General features: G+C 36.2%; 2 protein-coding genes across 2 annotated transcripts; one reads left to right on the forward strand and one right to left on the reverse strand.

Moving 5' to 3' along the window:
• Nucleotides 1–1,038: 1,038 nt before the first annotated feature.
• On the reverse strand, nt 1,039–2,031 carry LOC125586006. Its single transcript, XM_048755769.1, has one exon. The coding sequence runs from the start codon at nt 2,029–2,031 to the stop codon at nt 1,039–1,041; it is 993 nt and encodes a 330-aa protein (XP_048611726.1).
• Nucleotides 2,032–16,455: 14,424 nt separating this feature from the next.
• On the forward strand, nt 16,456–18,311 carry LOC111213772. Its single transcript, XM_022715604.2, has 3 exons — nt 16,456–16,761; nt 17,137–17,667; nt 17,907–18,311. The coding sequence occupies exons 1-3, from the start codon at nt 16,456–16,458 to the stop codon at nt 18,309–18,311; spliced, it is 1,242 nt and encodes a 413-aa protein (XP_022571325.2).
• The last annotated feature ends 4,052 nt before the right edge of the window (nt 18,312–22,363 follow it).

A 22,363-nucleotide genomic window follows, 5' to 3' on the forward strand; every position in this document is an offset into this window, starting at 1 on the left:
GTTGCGATCCTGTTGATCAGGTAAGTAGAATGTCTGACCGCTTCTCCCCACAGCATATTCGGTACTTTCATATGCTTCATGATGCTTCTTGTCATCTCTAGGAGTGTTCTGTTTCGTCTCTCCACTACTCCATTCTGTTGAGGGGAGTATGGAGCTGTCAAGTGTCTCTTCACGCCATTCTTATCGCAATACTCCTGAAATTCGGTTGAGCAGAACTCACCTCCTCTATCCGATCGAAACGTCTTTACTGTGAGTTTAGTTTCTTGCTCGACTAACACTTTGAATTTTTTGAACTTATCAAACGCTTCACTTTTCTCCTTTAGTAACATCGTCCACATGTAACGGGTATGATCATCAATAAGCACAAACACGTATCTTTTGTGTGCCGGCGTGGGCGGTGTGATGGGTCCACACAAGTCCCCATGAATAAGGTCGAGAGGATAAGAAGCTCTATATGTAGTCTTTTGTGGGAATGGTTTTCTTGCTTGTTTACCAAGCAAACAGGACATACATGTCTCTCCCTCAATTGCGATTGCCGGTACGCCAGTCACCAATTCTTTGTTGATCATCGCCTTCATTGTGTCTGTATTGATGTGACCAAGCCTTGCATGCCACTTAGATGATTCACTCTTTATTGACAGTTTCAAACAGTCGTGATTGTCGACATCCAGGACTACTTTGTATAGTCGGTTCTTGGATCTGGTTGTCTTGACCATTACTTTTCCATAACGATCAAATAAGGTAAGTATATCGTCTCTCATTCGTACCTCACAACCCGCTTCTGTCGCTTGACCTAAGCTTATTATATTGCTCTTCAATCCGGGAATATAGTATACATTGTTTAAAATTTTCTTCTCACCTTCTCGGAACACAAACTGAATCGATCCCTTTCCTCGTATATCAATACGTGAGTCATCTCCAAACCTTACTTGCCCGGTAATCGTTTCATCCAAAGTAACAAAGAACATTCGATTTCCATTCATATGGTTGCTTGCTCCGTTGTCGAGATACCAAACATTCGTTGCGTTGAGGTCGTGATCAAAGGTATTTGGATTGACCTTTTTTCTTGAGGTAGACAACTTCATGCATCATTAGTTCGTCAGCCTCGTGTGTGTCCTCTGTTTTCTTTTCGACGGTTTCTTGAAGTTTAAGTAACCTATCGGGACAGTCACAAGCATAATGGCCGACTTTGTCACAACGAAAGCACGTTATGTGTGTAGCATCGCGGTGTGTTGTCTCTCGCCCCAAGATTTGTTTGTACGCATCTCGTTGGTTGTGGAAGTTTCCATTCCTGCCACGACCTCTTCCTCTCCACGCGGATCGACCTCCTTGTCCTCTTCCTCTGGTTCCGACATAACCGCCATTGTTATCATTCAGTGATTCTGAGTTAGCATACATTAGCTTCCCCTGATCATCTTGATTTTCATCCTCGTCCTCACAGATTCTTTCTTCGTACGCTTTTAGTCTTCCCACGATGTCTTCGAAGCTCGTTGTGTTTAGATCGAGAACTTGTTCCAAAGACGCAACAATATGAATGTATCTCTTTCTTGGTAGACTTTTCAAAAATTTCTTCACAATCTTTGTCTCTTCAATAATTTCTCCAAGAGAGGCCGACTTTGATGTTATCTCAGATAATCTACCAACAAATGTATCAATTGAGTCTTCTTCTTTCATCTTAAGACGATCAAACTCGGCCATTAACGTCTGTAACCGTGCTTCCCGTACTCTTTCTGCTCCTATATGTCTTGCCTTAATTGCATCCCAAACAGCTTTTGCCATGTCAAGATCTCCAACCTGCAAAGTTAATGCTTCTGGTATAGATTGAAAGAGTAGAGCAATAGCCAAGTTGTTTTTCTCTTCGGTTTTGTATCCTGGATCAATAGTTTCCCAAACTTTGTTAACCTTGAGAGCAATTTTCATCCTCATGGCCCAGACAGTATAGTTTGTATTAGTAAGCATCGGAAATTTAATTGATGAGGAAGACCCGGCTACTTTGGTTGTTATCTCGACCTCGTCTTTGTCGTCGCCCATTGTTGATGATATAGGCTCTGATACCAAATATTATCTCACAGTTTCAAGTTTGATATATCGCACATGAACACAAGATCTTGATAACAAGTATAACTCTCTTATTATCTTTAAGGTAAAACTCACTCAAAACCTTAATCGCTCAATCACTCACAAATCACACACTATGCAATCAAGATATGCATCTATATATATAAGACTAGATAACTCCTAATCCTATAACACTTCAGATATTTCCTAATCCTTTTTAGATAACCATAACTTGGTAGGATTAGGATAGCTTGTTTCTCAAGCTAACTTTGAGCTTATCCCAACAATGAGCTTAATCTGTCAGAGGATAATAGTGTTCTTACCCAAATTATGATTGTTTGCTGACACCATTCAATTAAAAAAATTGCAGCCTGTTTGGAATAGTTGGGGTGACTGATATATAGATTGTCTGGAGACTGTCTCGCGGAGCTGCTCTGCTACACTCACCACTCTTGATGTCAATGGCTTCATCGGTATTAAGGTGTGTACTATGAAGGTATTAAGGTGTGTACTACACTCACCACACTTGACACTTTTTCTTTACCTCCAATCTTATACAGAGACGAAGCCGTGAAGAATTTCTTCAGACATTCCCTCGTCTGACATGCTTCAAAGTACACAGCTAATTTGCTCTTAACACCAGGTCTCTCAACAATATTAAGCCCCGTTCTAAAGGCAAGTGGCTACAATCACTTAATAGCTTAATCAGATGCTAAGTGTTTATGTTTTATTAACAAGCCATGGTACATCCACAACTGATAGATATGAATCTGATAGCGGCCTTGGTTGTATTTATTAACTTGCAGAACAACGGATTACACTAAGTACCATACTGAGAAAGCTCCAGCCATCACTAGACCAAATTGCTTCTTATCTCTTCCTTTAACGCTTGAACCGGTGGATACTGCTGCAATATTTTTTAGTTTGTTATTTTTTCCTTCTAGTTCCTTAGAGCATGATTATTGAGGGTTCTTAGCGGAATACAAGAACCCGTCTCTTAACTTTTAACTAAAAAAGTTAAGAAGCGGTTCTTAAAACTCTTATTTAAGAACCAGTTTTTAGCTTTTTTAGTTAAAAATTAAAAGATGGGTTCTTATATTCTGATAAGAACCTCACCCTAAGAACCCCCAATAATCACCCTAAATATCAGTGATTCTATTAGAGTTTAATAAAATGGTCTGGCTTTGGTTTTGTTGTTCTGTCTACCCAGAAATTTCATTTTGCTTCTAAAATTTAGTGAATTGCACATTTAGCCGAGGCTTTTTTAGATTGAGAAAAAAACAAAAATAGCACTAAATCAAGTTTTTGTTCTCAAACTAGCACTCAAGGTCAAAAGTCACAAAAATAGCACTTAATGTTTTATCAAAAGTCACAAACTTAGGGTTTAGAGTTAAAAGGTGGGGTTTAGAATTTAGGGTTTAGGGTTTAGGGTTTAAATTTTAGGGTTTAGAGTTTAGGGTTTAGGGTTTAGAGTTTAGGGTTTATGGTTTATGGTTTAGGGTTTAGAGTTTAGGGTTTAGGGTTTAGAGTTTAGGGTTTAGGGTTTAGAGTTGAGAAATGAGGTTTTGGGGATAAGATTTCAAATTTTGAAAAATAAAAAAATTAAAATTTTCAAATGATAAACTTAGAAATGTGCTATTTTGGTCATTTTAGTTTTTGAGTGCTATTTTTGTGATATAAACTTAGAAATGTGCTATTTTGGAGATTTGCCCTTCTTATAAAGACAGTTTCTTTAAAATGGATATGCATTTTCTTTCTTTTCAGTGTTGTTTATGGATGTGATGAATCTTTCTTATTTCTTACATGCACAGCTTCTCTCAACTTATGTCTGAAAAAAAGAGAGTAAACTTTGTCCTGACTCAGGGAGGTTACAACAATCTCCAGGGCTTTGATCACGAAGAACAAGACACTGGGGGATCAGTTGTAAATATGAGTTCATCATGGGCTGATGTTTCTGAATCACCATCTGGTTGGGGCGACAGTGGAACCAACTATGTTCCTCCGCATCTTCCGACTTTGCTGCTCCTTCACCTGGTAATGATCGTGAGGGATATGGTGGTCGAGCAGGGCAAGGCTATGTTGGTAGAGGTGGGGGTGGTGGTGGAGGTTGGGACCATATCGGCTGCTGGGACGGTTTTGATGGCTTGTGATCAGACAGGGTGTGGGAACTGGGAATACAGCTGCGTTTTGTTTTCCGATTATTAGTGGGATTATGAAGGAGCAGCATGTTAGTAGAGAGACCACATTGGCTTGCCAGGTCTGACTCATTGGCCTAATACCAAAGTTTGTGTGCATTTTGTCTATCACCTGACGATGTCGTGAAAAAGATATGTGTTTTTTTTGGCAGATACATGATGAAGCTAGAAAGTTCTCTTACCAAACCGGTGTGAAAGTTGTGGTTGCTTATGGAGGAACACTAGTCAACCAACAGGTCTCTGCTATAAACAGAGAAAACAAGAGGTTTTGTATGCTTTTCCCAGATGTTATTATACTAGATCTTTGCACTTTTCCAGTGCACCACCTTGTTAGATTTTGTGCTGACAGTTGTTTTAGCTTCAAGTTATTTGGCAATATTTGGACGAAACACAGCTATGGGAGATTCGGAAACAGCTTGCAACGCAAGAAAGACTTCACAAGATTCTTCATTAAGTTGAATGGATGAAGCATACAAACACGCCCCTGGATACTGAAAAAACCAAGAAAATAAACACATATACCGAGTCATGATCAAGATACAAATAAAGTCAAGTCTGGAGAAGCCATGTGAATGAGATGTTTCACCGAGGATTCAAGAACTTAAAACAAGCCATAAGAGAACAGCAGATAAAAATGGAATACCAAACTGCGCCTTTGTAGATCATGTATCTCTGAGACATGGCTTGATAGTTGGCTTAAAAAGATACTCCGTTAGCTTACACATCACATTGGTTTAGAAGTTTAGTTATCACACACAATTTGTATACGTAACTTTTAGTTTGCCAATTATCACACACAGATGTGAGATAACACATGGTGCGGCAATGATCAAATTTCGATGTGTGATTTCAAGTGTCATCAAGTTGCTAATTGAAGTTGATAAATCTTTTATTGCCGATCACATGCAAGTCTCTTTTGTTCCACAAAAGAAAATTCAACACCCATTCAAACATCTAAAAAAATAATTACGATCTTGATAATTCTCTAAAACAAAAGCCACTATTTTTGGGTAAACCAACATTACTAAATATTGTGAAATTCGTCTAGAACATCAAATATTGCAACCTAATTCGGTAAACTTAAATCTACTGAGTGATCCAAATTCTCTATGACTTTGACTCAAAAATATATTGTCGTGGACTCTTTGATTCACCATTAGATTATGTGTAGACTTTAGACTAGACTTTTATTTTATGTTTATTAGAGTTTTTTTCCTTGCAGATGAATATGAGTAGTTGGATATCTGAACGGTTCGGTGTATCGTTGTCTTTTATCTCGTGTTTGCTTCTATTTATTCGACATATTTTAAGCATTCAATTTAAACTCATTTTCAAATTTATTTGATTAAACACTCATAAGTTTTTTCGATTTTATTACTCCATCCGTTTCACTTTATTTGTCGTTTTAGACATATGCACACGGATTAAGAAAACGTTTAATTTTGTACATTTTCAAAATAAAAACATCATTACCCATACACCTAACCATATTTCAACCAATAAAAAAATAAACAGAAGAATCTTATTAATAAATGTTGCATTAAAATCATAAAACGACACTTATTTTGAAACAAAAAATTTCCTCCAGAATGACATTTAAATTGAAACGGAGGGAATATTAGGTTTAGTTTGGTTTATGGGGAACTAACAAAAGAACGGGTGTAAGACGATAATTAATATTAACAATTTAATATTTGGATGTAAGAGTTAATTGGTTTAGAAGTGAGAGTTTATTTCACACATACAAATGTCCACGCTTGCAATTTGCCAATTATCACACACACAATTCAGGTAACACCTGATGCGACAATGATCAAATCTCGATGTGTGATTTTAAGTGTCATCAATTTGCCAATTGAAGATGATAAATTTTCTATTGCCGATCACATGCGAGCCTCTTTTGTTCCACAAAAACAATTCAACACCCATTCAAACATCCGAAAAAGAAACAATTATGATCTTGACAATTCTCTAAAATAAAGCCAGCTTTTTGGGTAAACCGACATAATAAGTAATGTTAAATTCGTTTATTTGATTAAATTTATTTGATTAAACACTCATAAATTTATTCGATTTTATTATTAGGTTTAGTTTGGTTTATGGGGAACTAGAGCATGATTAATGGGAGGTTCTTAGGGTGAAGTTCTTAGCGGAATATAAGAACCCGTCTCTTAATTTTTAACTAAAAAAACTAAGAACCGGCTCTTAAATGTCTTATTTAAGAATCGGTTCTTAGTTTTTTTAATTAGAAACTAAGAGACGGGTTCTTATATTCCGCTAATAACCTCACCCTAAGAGCATGATTATTGAGGGGTTCTTATGGTGGGGTTCTTGACGGAATATAAGAACCCGTCTCTTAATTTTTAACTAAAAAGCTAAAAACCGGTTCTTAAATAAGAGTTTTAAGAACCGGTTCTTAGCTTTTTTAGTTAAAAGTTAAGAGACGAGTTTTTATATTCCGGTAAGAATCTCATCCTAAGAACCCCCAATAATCAAGCTCTTAAGAACTCCTGTTAATCATGGCCTAACAAAAGAACGGGTAAGTGTAAGACGAGAATTAATATTAACAATTTAATATTTGGATGTAAGAGTTAATTGGTTTAGAAGCGAGAGTTTATTTAACACATACAAATGTCCAGCTTGCAATTTTCCAATTATCACACACACAATTGAGGTAACATCTGATGCAACAATGATCAAATCTCGATGGGTGATTTTAAGTGTCATCAATTTGCCAATTGAAGTTGATAAATTTTCTATTGCCGATCACATGCGAGCTTCTTTTGTTCCACAAAAAAAATTCAACACCCATTCAAAAATCCGAAAAAGAAATAATTATGATATTGACAATTCTCTAAAATAAAGCCAGCTTTTTGGGTAAACCGACATAATAAGTATTGTTAAATTCGTTTAGAACATCAAATGTTATGTCTATTAGAACATCAAATGTTATGTCTAAGACATACAAGGAACATCTGTGTACTAAATTTGTGCTTAATCGTAGACTAACAACTAAACATAGGTCAAGAATTAAGGGAACCTCTAGAAAATCAATCAGAAATCTAAATATGGAAAAAACAAATGGCAACTAGGTGATAAAGAAACATTAAGCCATAAATTATACCAAATCAACCAACCAAATCAATGTATTGTTTACTAATTGAAACCATTCCAACAAAAATATATGGTACATACGAGATTTTATGATAGATTCAGCCCTTGCAACACACAAACCCTTTTAGTAACAATTGATAGTGTGTAGTAGCAACACAAGAGGTAGATAGCACTACAAGTTTTATATTTCTTTTTATAGTGTGTAAAGGTTTTTCACATCACCACTCAGAGATGAAGTCTTCTTCTGACATATGTTGAGGTCTTCAAGCCACAGAGCACGTTCCTAGGAGTCTGAGAATTAGTCCTCCTTCTGAAGCACTCTCATCGCCGCTCTCATAAACTCAAGCTCTCTTTGACTCATCTGGACATTAAGAGTCTCTCTTGCAATGAGAGCTTCTTCATTTGTTCTTACCATGTCAGCTTCTGCAGCAGCTACCAAATCCATGTGCTCCCTCTCGATTTGTCGCAATCTATTAATTGAATGGTTATTTTCCCTTATATCGGCTGCAATCCGTTCGGCCCTTGTTCCACAGAAGCAACTTATAATCCACTCGAACATCTGAAGAAATGAAAAATTCAGTAAGAAATTGGTTTAACAGAGAATCAAAGAGATCAGGGGAGTAATTAGGTATTCTTCAACCTTTAGCTCTGTGTTTGTGTTTCGGTCACTTCCGTCTCGTCCTGATCGAGATGAAATTTCAATTTGGTTTTCAAAATGGGAGGGGAGAGGGGTTTAACACGTGTCACCACCCCAAAGTAAGATATTTACTTAAGAGTGGCCTAATTACGTTTATATCTGAGTAAGTATTTGAGTTTAGTATCAAGCAATTATTATTAGTATGATTTCCCTTTTTTCCCTCTGAACAAACAAGTATTATTATGTTTATTGTCTACATTTTATATGAATTTCTAAAAATTGGCTATTTTATTCGGATTCAAAAAAATTTAAACACCCAAATCAAAACCAAAAATTTACAAGTATTTAATTGTGTCCAAAATTTCTTTATCCAAAAGAATAACACAAAAAAAAACTGACTATAAATCTATAATAGATCCGGACCCAAAAACAACAAATATACCTGACCCAATAAGAACTGATTCATATCCGACCTAAAAACATAAATATCGAAGATTATCATTCCATTTATTCTATTTTCTATATTTCAGTTTATGATCTAACTGTAATATTTCAAGTAATATTAAACTCTAAATAACAAATTTAAAAAGTTTAGTTTCAATTATTAATAGTTTATTTTGCAGAATTTTAAATAAATATGGTAAATTTCAGTTAAGTTTTGGTGGGGTTCAGGTACTTTGGATCTTTTTCAGGTTCTAAATATTGATCTAGACATGATATGTACCCGAAAATCAAATGTATTTTAATTATAGATCCAAAACTAATCCGGATTCGAAAGAAACCAAACAAAAATTTCAAAGTATCCTGAATATTTAAAATACAATTTAAACACCTTAAAATATTAATTATATTCAGTTTTAAAATTGTCGAGTGTTTTCCAAAAATACAAGTTACAAACCGAATTACCAAAAAATCTAGATTTTATTCAAAATATTTAAATGTATATGTAGTGCCCAAAAGAATCAAATTAACCAAATAGTTTTGTCTGAAATATTTCAATATATCAGCATTATTATATTTATAAAAACCCACAAAATTCTTATTTTTGACCAGAGTTATCTGAAAATCAAAAACCGAACAAAAACTAAATTTGGATCCAAAATTTTATTGGATATTGGTCGATCTAAACCAAAAACATAAAAGAAAAAGAAAAAAAAAACTGAATAAAAAGACCACTAGTAGAGCTAGCCACGTTCTTAATTTGGTTTTTATTGTAGCAAAAGAAATAAATAAATTAGGCACAAATATTATTAGATGGATAGTTTTCATTGTTACCTCAAAACAAATGTTAATCTATACTATTAAAATATAAGTCATGACTTTTTTCATGTGTGATATTTTTAAATGGACCATCCTCAGAAAGTTTATCAAATTTTACCTAAATTAATCATCATATCTTTTAATATCTTTATCTTTTATTTTAAATACAAATATATATTGTTTAAGAACATTCTAAGAAAATCTTTTCAGAATCAAGATAAAATTTATTTCCGAAAAATTAAATAGTTTAACATTTAATTATCATAAAATATAATTATAATTTCAAATCTATACTATTATTTGAGAAGTGAATTTGCTTACTTGTCATCTTCTCCATAATTTCAGGATAAATCATGGGTTTTTTGCAAAAGTGACCCACAACTCAAAGTCAACGACAAAACTAACCTATGATTTTTTTGGAATTTTCATTTTCCCTATTCACCCCACAAGTTCAAATTATTCACGAAAATGGCATTAATTTTTTTTTCTCGAAAATGAGTTTTTTACTCTCTCAACCTCATCATCTTCAAGTATTTACAAGACTGCCATTGCCATCAATACACCAACCACCATGAACAACCAACTCTTAATGCACCTAAAATCGATTTACACTTTCTCTTTTCTCAATTCTTATGAACTAAAACAACATCTCTTTACTTTCTCTCCATATTCATCCCAAAAAACCCAAGATTTTGATTCTAAAATTTTTATGGTTCATAAAGGCATTGAAGGTCACGATTCTTGGTGGGTCACTTTCGTTTGAGCTTCTGTGTGCTTGGAAAAGACTTCTGTGTGCTAAGGAAGTTATCTCACTAATTTAAGGTATTAAATCGAGTTTTTATCTAGATCTGTTCGCGAAGAAGACTTCTGGGTAAGTCTTCTTTGCGTCGACGACTTCCCTGGAAGTCGTCTGGTCAAAGGAGAGGTTAACTTTGCAATTGACTTTTAAATCTGCTTCTAGAGACAACTTATATTGACGTCGTCCATTTTTTTTGTTTAAAAAAAAATCTCGAGAAACCCAGAGACGACTTCCGTGTATCAATTGACCGGATTGTGTCAGAAATAAACACGTTAATTTTGTAATTGACCGGATTGTGTCAGAAATTTGACTTTCCCTTGAAGTCGTCCAGTAGAAAATCAAAAATTCAATATTTTATTATAACGAGACGACTTACATGGAAGTCGTCTCAGGTTAGTTTTGCAATTGAAAAATAAAAATTTAATATTTAATTTACTCTAGACGACTAACACGGAAGTCGTCGAGGATTTTATTCCGAGATTCTGGTCAAACCTTTGTTATCTTTGACGACTTCCATGTAAGTCGTCTGGTGGACGACTTCTGTGTAAGTTGTCTAGAAGACTTAAATATTTAAGTTTTATTTTCCAATTGCAAAACTAACTTGAGACGACTTACATGGAAGTCATCTGGTGGACGACTTCTGTGTAAGTTGTCTAGAAGACTTAAATATTTAAGTTTTATTTTCCAATTGCAAAACTAACTTGAGACGGCTTACATGGAAGTCATCTCGTTATAATAAAATATTGAATTTTTGATTTTCTTCAAGTAAGTCGTCCAGGGAAAGTCAAATTCCTGACACAATCCGGTCAATTGCAAAACTAACATGTTTATCCCAGACGACTTCCATGGAAGTCGTCTCTGGGTTTCCCGAGATTTTTTTTTAAACAAAAGTATGCCAATATTTACAAAGGAAGACTTCCATAGAAGTGAAGTCTGCTGTAGAGACGACTTCTATGGAAGTCGTCCTTTGTAAAATTTTAAATGCAAAAATGACCTAAATTGACGACTTCTCTGGAAGTCTACTAGACGACCTATGTGGATGTCGTCTGCGTCAATGTTTAATAAACTTGCATTTTCTCTAAAACTATAAAGAATTTTTAACATTTTCTTGTTAATTCATATTTTTTAATGAATATTTGGGCTACTGAATGAAATTTATAACTTAATTGGTGATATTTATTAGGTTACCAACATTCATGTTAATTAAAGTTTATAGCTAATGTGCTTTTAACTCATACATGTTCTATGTTTGCTAATGTGTTTTGTTTTGTTTTTTTTTCAGATGGATCGTCAGTTACATGCAGTATATGGAGAATGGTTGTTGAAAGATGGCTGTTGGAATTTTGTGGTTGATAAGTTCAAAGGAGCGAGACTGTTCTTTTTGAGTGAAGGTTCGATACATGCTGAACTTGTTGCAATGGCTCAAGAAGATTATAACTTGGACATGAACACAGAGTCTGTGCAGTTAGCGTACTCATTACCAGAGGCAATGATGCAACAGATGGCTCCAGACACCCCTCCTATTCATGTTACAAGTGATAGACAAGTTCGGAATTTGCTCGAGATAGCTAAAACGCATGAAGTACGTCTTTGTGTATCAAGCCTTAGCAAGATGAGAGCTGTTTCAGAGGAAGGGGAAGAGGATGATGAATGGGATGAAGCTTATGAAGGAAATAAAGGTGATCAAGGGGATAAAGATGATGACGATATGGCTGAAGATGAAAATCATGATGGGGAGGAGGATGATGGGGACGAGGGTGCTGATATCCCTGTTGTTGCTGAAGCGATTGATGATGCTGAAGATTACAGTGAGTATGGGAAGGTTAAAGATGAGGATGAAGATGAGGAAGAAGATGATGATATGTGTTTTGAAGATTTCAAAGGGACATATGGTAGTGAAGGAAGAAGATCGTATGGTAGCAGGATCTATGTCAACCAGATGTTTGCTAGTAAAGATGCATTGGTTTCAGAGTTGCGGTTGACAGCGGTGAGGCGTAAGTTCTCCTTCAGAATATACAAGTCAACGAAAACTCTCCTTGTGGCAACATGTCGGGTTAATGGTTGTGGATGGAAGATCAGAGCGAGTGTGAAACATGGGACAAACACTTTTTGGGTAACCAAGTATGTGGAAACTCATACATGTTTTGTGGGAGACAGAATCGCCCAGCGGAAACACTGTACTCCGAAGTATGTTGGTAGGCTTTTCATAGATCGTGTTGGAATCATTGATGGGTTGAATCCGCAGCATATCAAAGATGCAATGAAGAACATGTTTGGCATGACACTTGATTACACCACTTCATACAGAGCATTGTTATATGCGCAAGAATTGGTGAGAGGATCAGCGGAAGATGGGTATGAGCGACAGCCTTCATATTTGGAGCAAATCTCCTTAGCAAATCCGGGTTCTATCACTGGTCTAGAACTTGATTCTCTAAATAGATTTAAGTATCTATTTCTCTCCTTTGGAGTTTCAATCCGAGGTTTTCAGTATCAGAGACGGGTCATTGTGGTGGATGGGACTCACCTAAGTGGGAAGTATGAAGGTGTTATGTTAGTTGCAGCCGCACAAGATGGTAATTTTCAGATATTTCCATTGGCTTTTGCGATCATTGATGGTGAAAATGATGAATCTTGGGAGTGTTTTTTCACAAAATTGGCGAGTTGTGTATCTGATGAGTATCCTCTGGTGATAGTCTCTGACCGGCACACGGGCATTAAGAATGAGTGTGATAAGGTATTTCGGTGGGCTACCCGAGGAATATGTTATTATCACCCATAACAGAACATTGTCAAAAAGTATAAAGGGAAGCATCTCTTGTACTTGGTGAAAGGTGTTGCTTATGCTCATACACTTTACGATTTTGACCGGTACATGGATGAGATAAGGAGTGCAAACCCAGAACTTGCAACCTACTTGGAGAATGCCGACGTGACCCTATGGTCAAGGATTCATTGTCAGGGAGACCGGTACAACATAAAAACTAGCAACATCGCTGAATCTATTAATTTCGCACTGAAGCGAGCTAGAGGATTTCCGATTCATTTCTTGTTGGAGTTCATAAGGGATAAGCTATCAAGGTGGTTTTGGAAAAGGAGAGAAGATGCTTTGAGTCTCACAACTCAACATAGTCGGGGGGTTGAATACTTGCTTGCTGTTCGATCGGAGATAGCGGAAACAATGTCTGTCCAACAAATTGATGGATGGCGATTCTTTGTGCAAGGTGGCAAAAAGGACTGTGTTGTTGATTTGGAACATCGAAAGTGTGATTCTGGTGTCTATGGTGTCGAGAAGATACCTTGTATGCCCGGTCCACTCAAAAGATACTTTGTTTGCAGGATACTCAGAGAATATCTATCCTTGTGCTGGAAAACAAGTTGAGGCACACACATGCTTTCCTCCGGAAGTAAAGCGTGGTCCGGGGAGACAGAAGAAATCAAGATGGCAATCTTGATTGGAGCTATCTAGGATGAGAGGACGTACACCCCGGAAGCAACACAGGGTTTATAGGTGGTCGGTCTGCAAAGAAACTGGTCATACGCGTCCACATTGTAAGAACTGACGTGGACGACCTTCTCTTAAGTCGTCTATAAGACTTAACTTCTAGACGACCTTCTGATTAGTCGTCCATATGACTTAACTTCTTGGCGGCCTTCTAGTAAGTCGTCCAGAAGACTTAACTCCTGGACGACCTTCTGATTAGTCGTCCAGAAGACTATCTATCTGCGCATCTGTTATGACTTTGTGTTATGAACTTCTCTGTATTGAAATTTATCTGCTTCTGTTATGACTTTGTGTTATGAATCGGCTTTTGTTATGACTTTGTGTGATGAATCTGTTTTATGAACTTAATTGCAACTTAAAAAAACAACAACTGCACCATTAGATTAGACCATTAGATTAGATTATCCGAAAGGTTACAACACTACCAAACTAATTTCCTACGAAATGATAGTTTGGTACGAGGATAGGTTACAAAAAACTACATCCTATCCTGACCATGTTACAACAACATCACCTTCCTAATCTGTCATACAAAAGACATTTCATCCCACAAGTTCAAGTACAAATAAAACATCATTAACCTTGCTGGTCATAAGTTGCAAGGTTCTCATCATTGTCTTCATTCTCTTTTGCATGGCCTCCAGGAGTCTCCTTAAATATATCCAATGCCATCTTGTTACAAAGCGCTGGAGGAAATGACATCCCAAGAGCATGACATTCGATGTACTTCAGAGCGAACACGCCACAATCACCAGCTCGGCACTGAGGTACTCCAACGGTAACTCTCTCATATGTGTATGGCTCCAGTGTGTGTTTGACACGTTCTTCGTCGGAGCCAGCGCACTCAACGAGCAGATAAGGGACCATGTTGACAAAAAGCTCCATGAGCACATCAAGGTCTGCAGCTCTAATATGTGTTAAAATGCTGTCCCAGACGACTATGTGTTCTTAGGGATCGATATCCAAATAGCAATCCAATGCTCGTTCCTGAAGTTCACTGACGCATAAATATCATCCACATCCAACACCCAAACCTTCATAGATTGGCAAAATGATGGTACAATTTATGCGCGATAATTCCACGCCCTACCAGGGAGTCTTCTTCCTAAGCCGTTGATGTCGCTCTCGTCGCTCTTAAATTCCGAGTAATGGTGGGACCACTGATGAGAAAATACATGATCAAGAAAGCACAGTCTCTCGCTCCTGAAATGATGTGGATTATCTTGGTACCGTTGCCTCAGTACATTAATAAAAGCATCCATATGCTGCATATAAAACAATACAAGTAAGAGATACTGTTAAGTCTTCTAGAGTCTTCTGTTAAGTCTTCTAGAGAAGACTTACCAAACGACTTAAGCGTAAGTCGTCTCTAGAAGACTTAACAGAAGACTAATTGGTAAGTCGTCTGTTAAGTCTTCTAGAGAAGACATAACTACTGGTAAGGCGGAAACTAGAAGACAGGGTTTGGCAACATATGTTGTAGTATTGTATGTATTCTTAGGGTTAGATTTTGGAAAGCTTGAATTTTTTTTGAAAAATTAAAATTTTACCTATATGTGTTTATTTTTGTGTATAGTAAACACTTTTGAAGTTTAATTTGATTTTATGAAGTGTTTAGTTAGTTAATTAAGTTTAGGGGTTATGTTTAGGGTCTAGACTACTTCCATAGAAGTCGTCTGGTGAATAATTTTAGATGGACGACTTACAGGGAAGTCGTCCATACCGGACCGAATCCTTTATTTTACCAATGTACTTTTAAACCTAACCGAATCATTTACCGGACATATAAATACCATTTTTTCACTTTTTCACAACTTTCCAAAACCGTAGCGTCGTTTCTCTCCAGAGGCGATTTCGAAGGCGATTATTTTCTCAGATTTCTCACCGCCAGTAATCTCGCGTATTCCATCGTTCTCACCGCCGGTAATCTCTCCTCTTACGACGAATCTTGTTTCTCCTTCATGGCATAGAGTTTTTAGTAGTTTAAACTGACCATCCCCTTCCTTTGTTTCAGATCTGAAACCGCGTCTCGTTGAACTCCGCCGCCGGTAAGTTATTTCTCTTATCTTTAGGCGTTTAGCCGCCGTAAAACCCTAAAAATTGTAGTCTTGATTCTTCTTTTCCCGTTGATTTTTGCAGATCTGTGACCGCTGGTGTTGTTGGAGACCATATCTTCTCCGACTGTAAGTCATCCATCGTTTAAAGAAACAGTTTTTGTATTTATTCAGAAAGACTACTCAGACGACTTCCTGGAAGTCTTCCATAGTTTAAGACTTCGTAGAACACTTCCTGGAAGTCTTCCAGACGACCTAAGTCGTCGTTGGAAGTCGTCCAGAGTGTAAGACTTTGTAGAAGACTTCCTGGAAGTCGTCTCAGTAGTCTTCTCACTAAAATTTACATGCAAGTCTTCCAGTATTTGTATTTAGAATAGTGCGCTTGTTATGTGTTTGAGATGCTTGTTTTTGATTGTTTTGCAGGCCGGAAAATGGATTTACAAGCACTCCCGCAGCGGATGTATACATTGGGGGAAGAGCCCCCTGCACTGAAGAGCATTTCTTATCACACTGATGACTCGAAGCTATTTACTGTACTAAGGCGAGCTCTAAACGCTGACGAATATGAGGAGCTGAAGGAGGCGAAGTTGGGAGTGTTCATCAAGTTCAAGGAGCTGAATTTTGGTTGGGCTTCAAGGGTGGTTCATTATATGCTTAGTTTCCAGCTTAACATCAAGAAGAAGTTTGAGCTCTGGAGTCTCGTTGGTCCACAACCGGTGAGGTTTTCACTGTTGGAGTTTGAACACCTCACTGGTCTGAACTGCGATTACATCGAGGACCTGGAAAATCCAAGGGTTGAGGTTGCGAAGGAGATGGCTGCTTTCTAGGAGATGATGGGTGTTGATGTCGATGTTGGGCCAACTACTGAGCATATAAAAGCAGCATTTGGGAGATGCGAGGAGTGGTCTCGGGAGGATCACATGCGGATCGGTTACCTTGCCATCTTCACTGGATTCATTGAAGAGAGAAAGTACTCAACCGCTACACAGGCTAGTCTTTCAAGGCTAGTGATTGATTTAGAAAGATTTGAGAATTATCCTTGGGGGAGAGTGGCGTTTAAGGTACTGTTGGAGTCTGTGAAGGGTGTAAATTTGGATTCAAATTCATACACTGTTGATGGGTTTGTTCAAGTTCTCCAGGTGTGGGCGTACTTTGCTCTGCCAGAATTTGGTGCTAATTTTGGGCATCCCCTACCAGACAAACCGTCTCCGCTGTTGCTGGCTTACAATGGTGGCAAAGGACGCAAATTTTTTAAAGAGGCCATTAGCAAACATTTTTTAAACTTCACTCCCTAAGACTTCACAGAAGACTTTAAAGTAAGTTGTCTGGTAAGTATTCCAGAGAAGACCTCGCAGAAGACTTAAAGTTATGTCGTCTGGGCGACTTTACTTTAAGTCTTCTGCGAAGTCTTCTCTGGAAGACTTACCAGACGACTTACTTTGAAGTCTTCTGTGAAGTCTTTTATGGATGATTCCAGTCTTTGTTATCTGAGTTTATATCTTTTATTTTTGCAGACTAGCGTGATCAACTTCGTCCATAAGGACTATGCTGAGATGTTTCCACGATGGGACTTTGATGTGGAAGACCCGGCCGCGGAGAACATTATTAAAGTCATGTTTAATGCGAAAGCTAATTGGAAGTGGACCATGGATTGCTGGGAAGTCACCAGTACTAACCCGAGAGTGAAGAAGGAAGTGAGTGCAGTGGAGACAGATAGTGGTGTGAAGAAAGAAAGTGCAAGACCTCGGAAGAAAGCTCGTAAAGAGGCTTCTGTTGAGGCTAGTAAAGTGTCTTCTGTAGGGTTTTCAAAGTCAGATGCTTCTACGTCTGTTGGTGGGATGACCAAGGAGCAGATTGAAAAAAGCTTCAAGGACATAGCTGATGTCATGAGGGATGGGTTTGGGATGTGCCTGAAGGAGATCAAGTTGCTGGGGGATAGGATGGAAGTTGTGGAGAAGAAGGTGGGAATCACCAAAAAAGGGACTGCATCTAATGAACTTCAAATCACAACTTCAAATCCGGAAAAGCGTGGGCACGAACCCGAGGTTAGTACCAAAACCTCACCCAAAATCACAGAGAAGAGATTGACTAGGCAAAGTGTTAGGTCTAAGGAATGATGTGCTTTGTTTCTTGTGTGTGCTTGGACGAATCATTGTATGTCGGAACATGTGTGTTTGTTTCTAGTGTGTGCTTTGATCATTGCTTATGTATGGATATTTTTTGATGTGTGATTTGGATATTTGGTTAATATTTTATAAACACATTTTGTACATCGAAATTGCAGAGTGAAAGTGTGAATGGGGCGAAAGCAGGACAGAATGACCCCCAGGAACCGAGTTCCTCGAAAGACCTGAGTCTTGTGATAGCAAATGAGCTCGAGGAGAAACCTCCAGAACAGAGTGGTGAACCTAGCCTTCTTGTATTGGACAAAGAAGTACCCACTGATTCAGATTTACAGAAGGGGGAAACTAGAAGGCAGATAAAGAGGAATGCTGCTATGGTACATGTCTGTGGAAAGAGTGAGCGAGCAAGGAAACTTGCTGCCCCACAGCAAACTCCTTTTAAGGGAAACAACACTGCCAAAGTGATCATTCCAAACAAAAGGGTTGGCCAAGGCTATGATCCTTTTGCACCCTTTGACAAGAAGATGTCGAAGGTGCTCACTGACTGGGTGAAACTTGATCCGTAAGTGAGAATGTCCCATAATAACTTCCTTTATTATACAAAAATATCCTGCTTATCTACATTTTGTGTTTGCAGTTATTTTAAAACACCTATGGCCAAAAAACCACGTAGACCAAAGAATCCCATGATTCACTACCTACACTCATCTATGTTGAAAACAATTCAATTTTGTTTTATTTTAATTTATATCACTTAAAACTGTTTATAATTACATGATTTAAATTTTTCGCTTATCAAAATATTTTTTAAAACATTTATAAATTATATTTAAGATCAGCTACACTAGAATACTTACTTTGAAGTCGTCTAGAAGACTTCTAGAATCTCAGACGACTCAGACGACTTAATGGGGCTATATTCGTAAAAATGGCTTCTGTTTTTTTGTTTGGTCACAAGGGGCTGGCTGTAATTTCACAAGGCTTTTAGGTTAGTTTTACATTTGATTCAAGTTTGAGTATAGGTTTGTGTTTAAAAATCAAGTTGTGAGTCATATTTGGCAAATCCCCCATAAATCATTAGTATAATTAATATTATTATTTAAAATTTAATTTTAATATATAATATAATTAATAAACATTAACTTATTCTACCAATATATATACTATTATTTTTTTAAAATATTTTAATGTATATATACTTATCATTGTATTTAGGACATTATATATTAACAATTATATTAACAATATACCGGTAATATCATAATTATGTTTATCTTAATAATTAGTTTATGATTTTAATGACTAATATTACAGCTAAAAATATTAATAATATTTTTAAGTAATAAATATCATGACGAACATCAAAATCACAAATAAATTTATAGTAATAATGAATTTAGGGGAATTTTTATGTTTACAACTTTTTGTACCATTATTCATCCACCACTAAAGAGACATTTTCAAAAATATCTTCTTCATTAAGTGGAAAAAGACTCTTATACTCTTGTTCTCTATATATATAATAAGTAATTATTTAAATAAATAAACATAAATAAAAAATAAAAAAATATAACTTTTTTTATGTTGTCGAATGAAACTTGGTAAAAATTTACTTTTACAATTTTTCTAGTACCACTATTTAATTTTACCATGAAAAGGACATTTTCATAAATACCTAAACCCTTGATAGGTAAATGACTTAAACTCCCTGAAGTAACTAGATCAAGCGACGAGATAAGGTATCTCTCTCACGACGACGACACGATTATTCTTCTCTCACAACGGCGACAAGATCAATCTTCTTTCTCACGATGGCGACTCTCACGACGGCACAGCTATGAGATAAGGTCTTCTTTCTCACGACGTCTCTCTGGAAAGAGCATCCGGTGACGACGAGTTCAAAATCATCTCTCTCAGGCAACAAGAGCAATCACACTATACGATTAAAAGTCTCATCTCAAAAATGTCGGCTCCTCTTCACGATTCTCAACAAGTATGTTTCTAGTTTGCGTATTTTTTTTTGTTTGTTTCAAGTCATTTTTTATTGTGTTCTTTTTGTTATCAAAAAACTGAAGAAGATTGGTTCATAATTGTCATTTCCCGAGTTAGATCTAAAAGAAAAAGTATCGATAGTGAACATTAAGTTATTGAAAAATTATAACCTTTTATAAATCTGGATTTCAAGTAATTTTAAGATGTGTGAACTCGAGAAGGGTTGTCTTGTATTATCATATATTCTCTGTAAGATTGTTGTCGAAATACATGAACATTATGCTTGGATAAGTTATCTTTAGACCATGATTAAAAGTTGACATCATCCATTTATAAAGTAATTTTGTTTTGTTTTGTTTTGCAGTTAGATAGCAATGAATTTTGCACAACTTTGAGATTGCCCGCCATGATTTAAGCTGAAACATAACCACCAGACAATCCAAAAATGATTATCCAACATTCAAACATAGATTATGTCTATAAGGTAGCTGATATATTAGGAAAGGAAGAGTTTGCTCAGATAGAGAACTCTCACATTGGAAGCATTGTGAAGCTGGCTAGAAGGACTAGCGTTCGGTTTTCAGAGCCAGTTGATAAAACCAGAAAGGAAAATATGAGAGAATAGAAAATGTCAAACAAAAACAAGTAAGTTATATTTTATAAGATATTATATATTTCATGAGGTGAAAATAGATACCTACATAATATTTTATAAGTATGTGTTTTCAATGTAGGAAACTGAAAATCAATCAAGAAATAGTAAGCGCAAAGTGGTTTCAGATCTTGAAACTCCCGGAAGAAAGCTTTCAAAAACGATTAGACTATATGTGAAAATAGTCTTTATAATCACTTATAAATTTATCTTATTCTTCTTTATAAAACTATATGATCTATTTTATGAGTATTTACTATTTTTGTCTCAGCATATTGAAGCAGGTTAGTAGTTGTTGAAATTGAGAAAGAGAAACAATCCAGATTTGTTTCTGAACAAAACTGCCGTAGTTGTTTGAGTGAAGTTTCTTGAAGTAATAGATGAACTTTATGATGAGTTTTTAGATGACAAGGAAGATTTTCAGTTTATAAGTGTATTTGACAAGTACAACATAGAGAAGAATATCAACTTCCTCTATTCGGCTATTGAAGTTGAAGAAATGTATTGGCTTGGAATTGTAGTCAACTTGGAAAAGAGAAGTATTACAACATTCAATTGTGCAGCACTGAAATTCACAAATGCGATGTGGGCGCTTATGATTTACTGGCACAAGGTGATCTGGTTTAAAGAACACATTCCAAGGAATTCTTTCATGGCTTGGTTAGATCTGCTTAGAAGGCTCCCGACAAGAGATAGATTACAACGATGGGGATTGAATGTTCCTCAAAATTGTGCTCTCTGTTCAAATGGTCTGGAAACTCACCATCACCTCTTCTTTGAGTGTGAATTCTCCTCTACTATCTGGATAGCTTTCGCTTCTGGTATATGGGATAATCCTCCCCAGACTTACACTCTGCATCAGCCTGGATTATGCAGCATCGCCAGCCTCGTAATGTTAATGTCATTGCGGTTATCAAACTCATCTTTCAGTCCTTGCTCTACCTTATTTGGAAAGAGAGGAATGCGCACATCTTCACCACCATCTCATCTCCAACTCACATCATCCACCGTGCTCTTGACAGGTTAATTCGTGACAGGCTCCTTTCACTACCTCCACGGCCTGCCCCAGAGCCATCACCTCTGCAGTTCTACTTTTCTATCTACCGGCCTCCTTGACAAGTTGTTCTCCTCTGTCTCTGTTTTGTTTTCTTTTTGAGTTGGGTTATTGTTGTTTCTTGCATAATACGTTGTTTACAACATTGGGTAAATTCAGAAAATAGTATAAATCTTAACATTTTACCAAAAAAAAAAAAAGTCTAAAGAAGAAACAGAAAAGAGAAGAAGCGTAAATTAATTGCGTCCGTTAGATTAAAGTAATCTAAGGGTAGGAAGTGCAATCCATGTGACTCATGGATTGACCAATAGAAAAAATTCTTATTTTTCTTTAATATACATTTTTTTTGTACACAACTCCACATATACATCATATCATTTCTAACGTACTCTTTGCTTTATGATATGAAAACCTTTTAGAAAATAAGATAATTTATATGTAAATATTTTAAATCTTCGTACATATAAATTACAGATTATATTTTGTTTTATAACTTATAATTCATTATGGTTTAGACTTTAAATTAAATTTTAGTGTTTATGATATAAAGTTTGTAGTAAATGTTTAGTTTTGTGATTTAAGGTGTGGATGTTGGAATATGATGTTTAGGGTTAAAGTTTAGTATTTTAGATTAAATTTGGAAAATAATAGATTTGAAGACTAGATATAAGATTTGTAGTTAAATTTTTAATAATTTAGATTCGAAGTTTATATTTAAATTATTGAATGTATAGTTTATGTTTGAAGTTAAGATTTAGTATATAGAGTTTGATTAAAGATTTGTGTTTAGAAAATTATAGTTTAAGATTAAGAAGGTTAAATTTTGAGTTTAATTTTAAGATTTGAAGTTACAATATGAAAAAATTAGCGTTTTAAGGGTTGTCTTTAGAGTTTAGGGTTTAAAATAATGTTTAGAGTTT

The sequence above is a fragment of the Brassica napus genome, chromosome C4 (genome assembly GCF_020379485.1).
Source record: "Brassica napus cultivar Da-Ae chromosome C4, Da-Ae, whole genome shotgun sequence".
Lineage (NCBI taxonomy): Eukaryota > Viridiplantae > Streptophyta > Magnoliopsida > Brassicales > Brassicaceae > Brassica > Brassica napus.

Coding starts and splice junctions, on each gene's coding strand:
- LOC125586006 (XM_048755769.1), bottom strand. CDS start 2,031: ATGGGCGACGACAAAGACGAGGTCGAGATAACAACCAAAGTAGCCGGG.
- LOC111213772 (XM_022715604.2), top strand. CDS start 16,456: ATGGGTGTTGATGTCGATGTTGGGCCAACTACTGAGCATATAAAAGCA. Junction 16,762..17,136: donor GGTTTGTTCAAGTTCTCCAG/GTGTGGGCGTAC, acceptor TTATTTTTGCAG/ACTAGCGTGATCAACTTCGT. Junction 17,668..17,906: donor AGCGTGGGCACGAACCCGAG/GTTAGTACCAAA, acceptor TCGAAATTGCAG/AGTGAAAGTGTGAATGGGGC.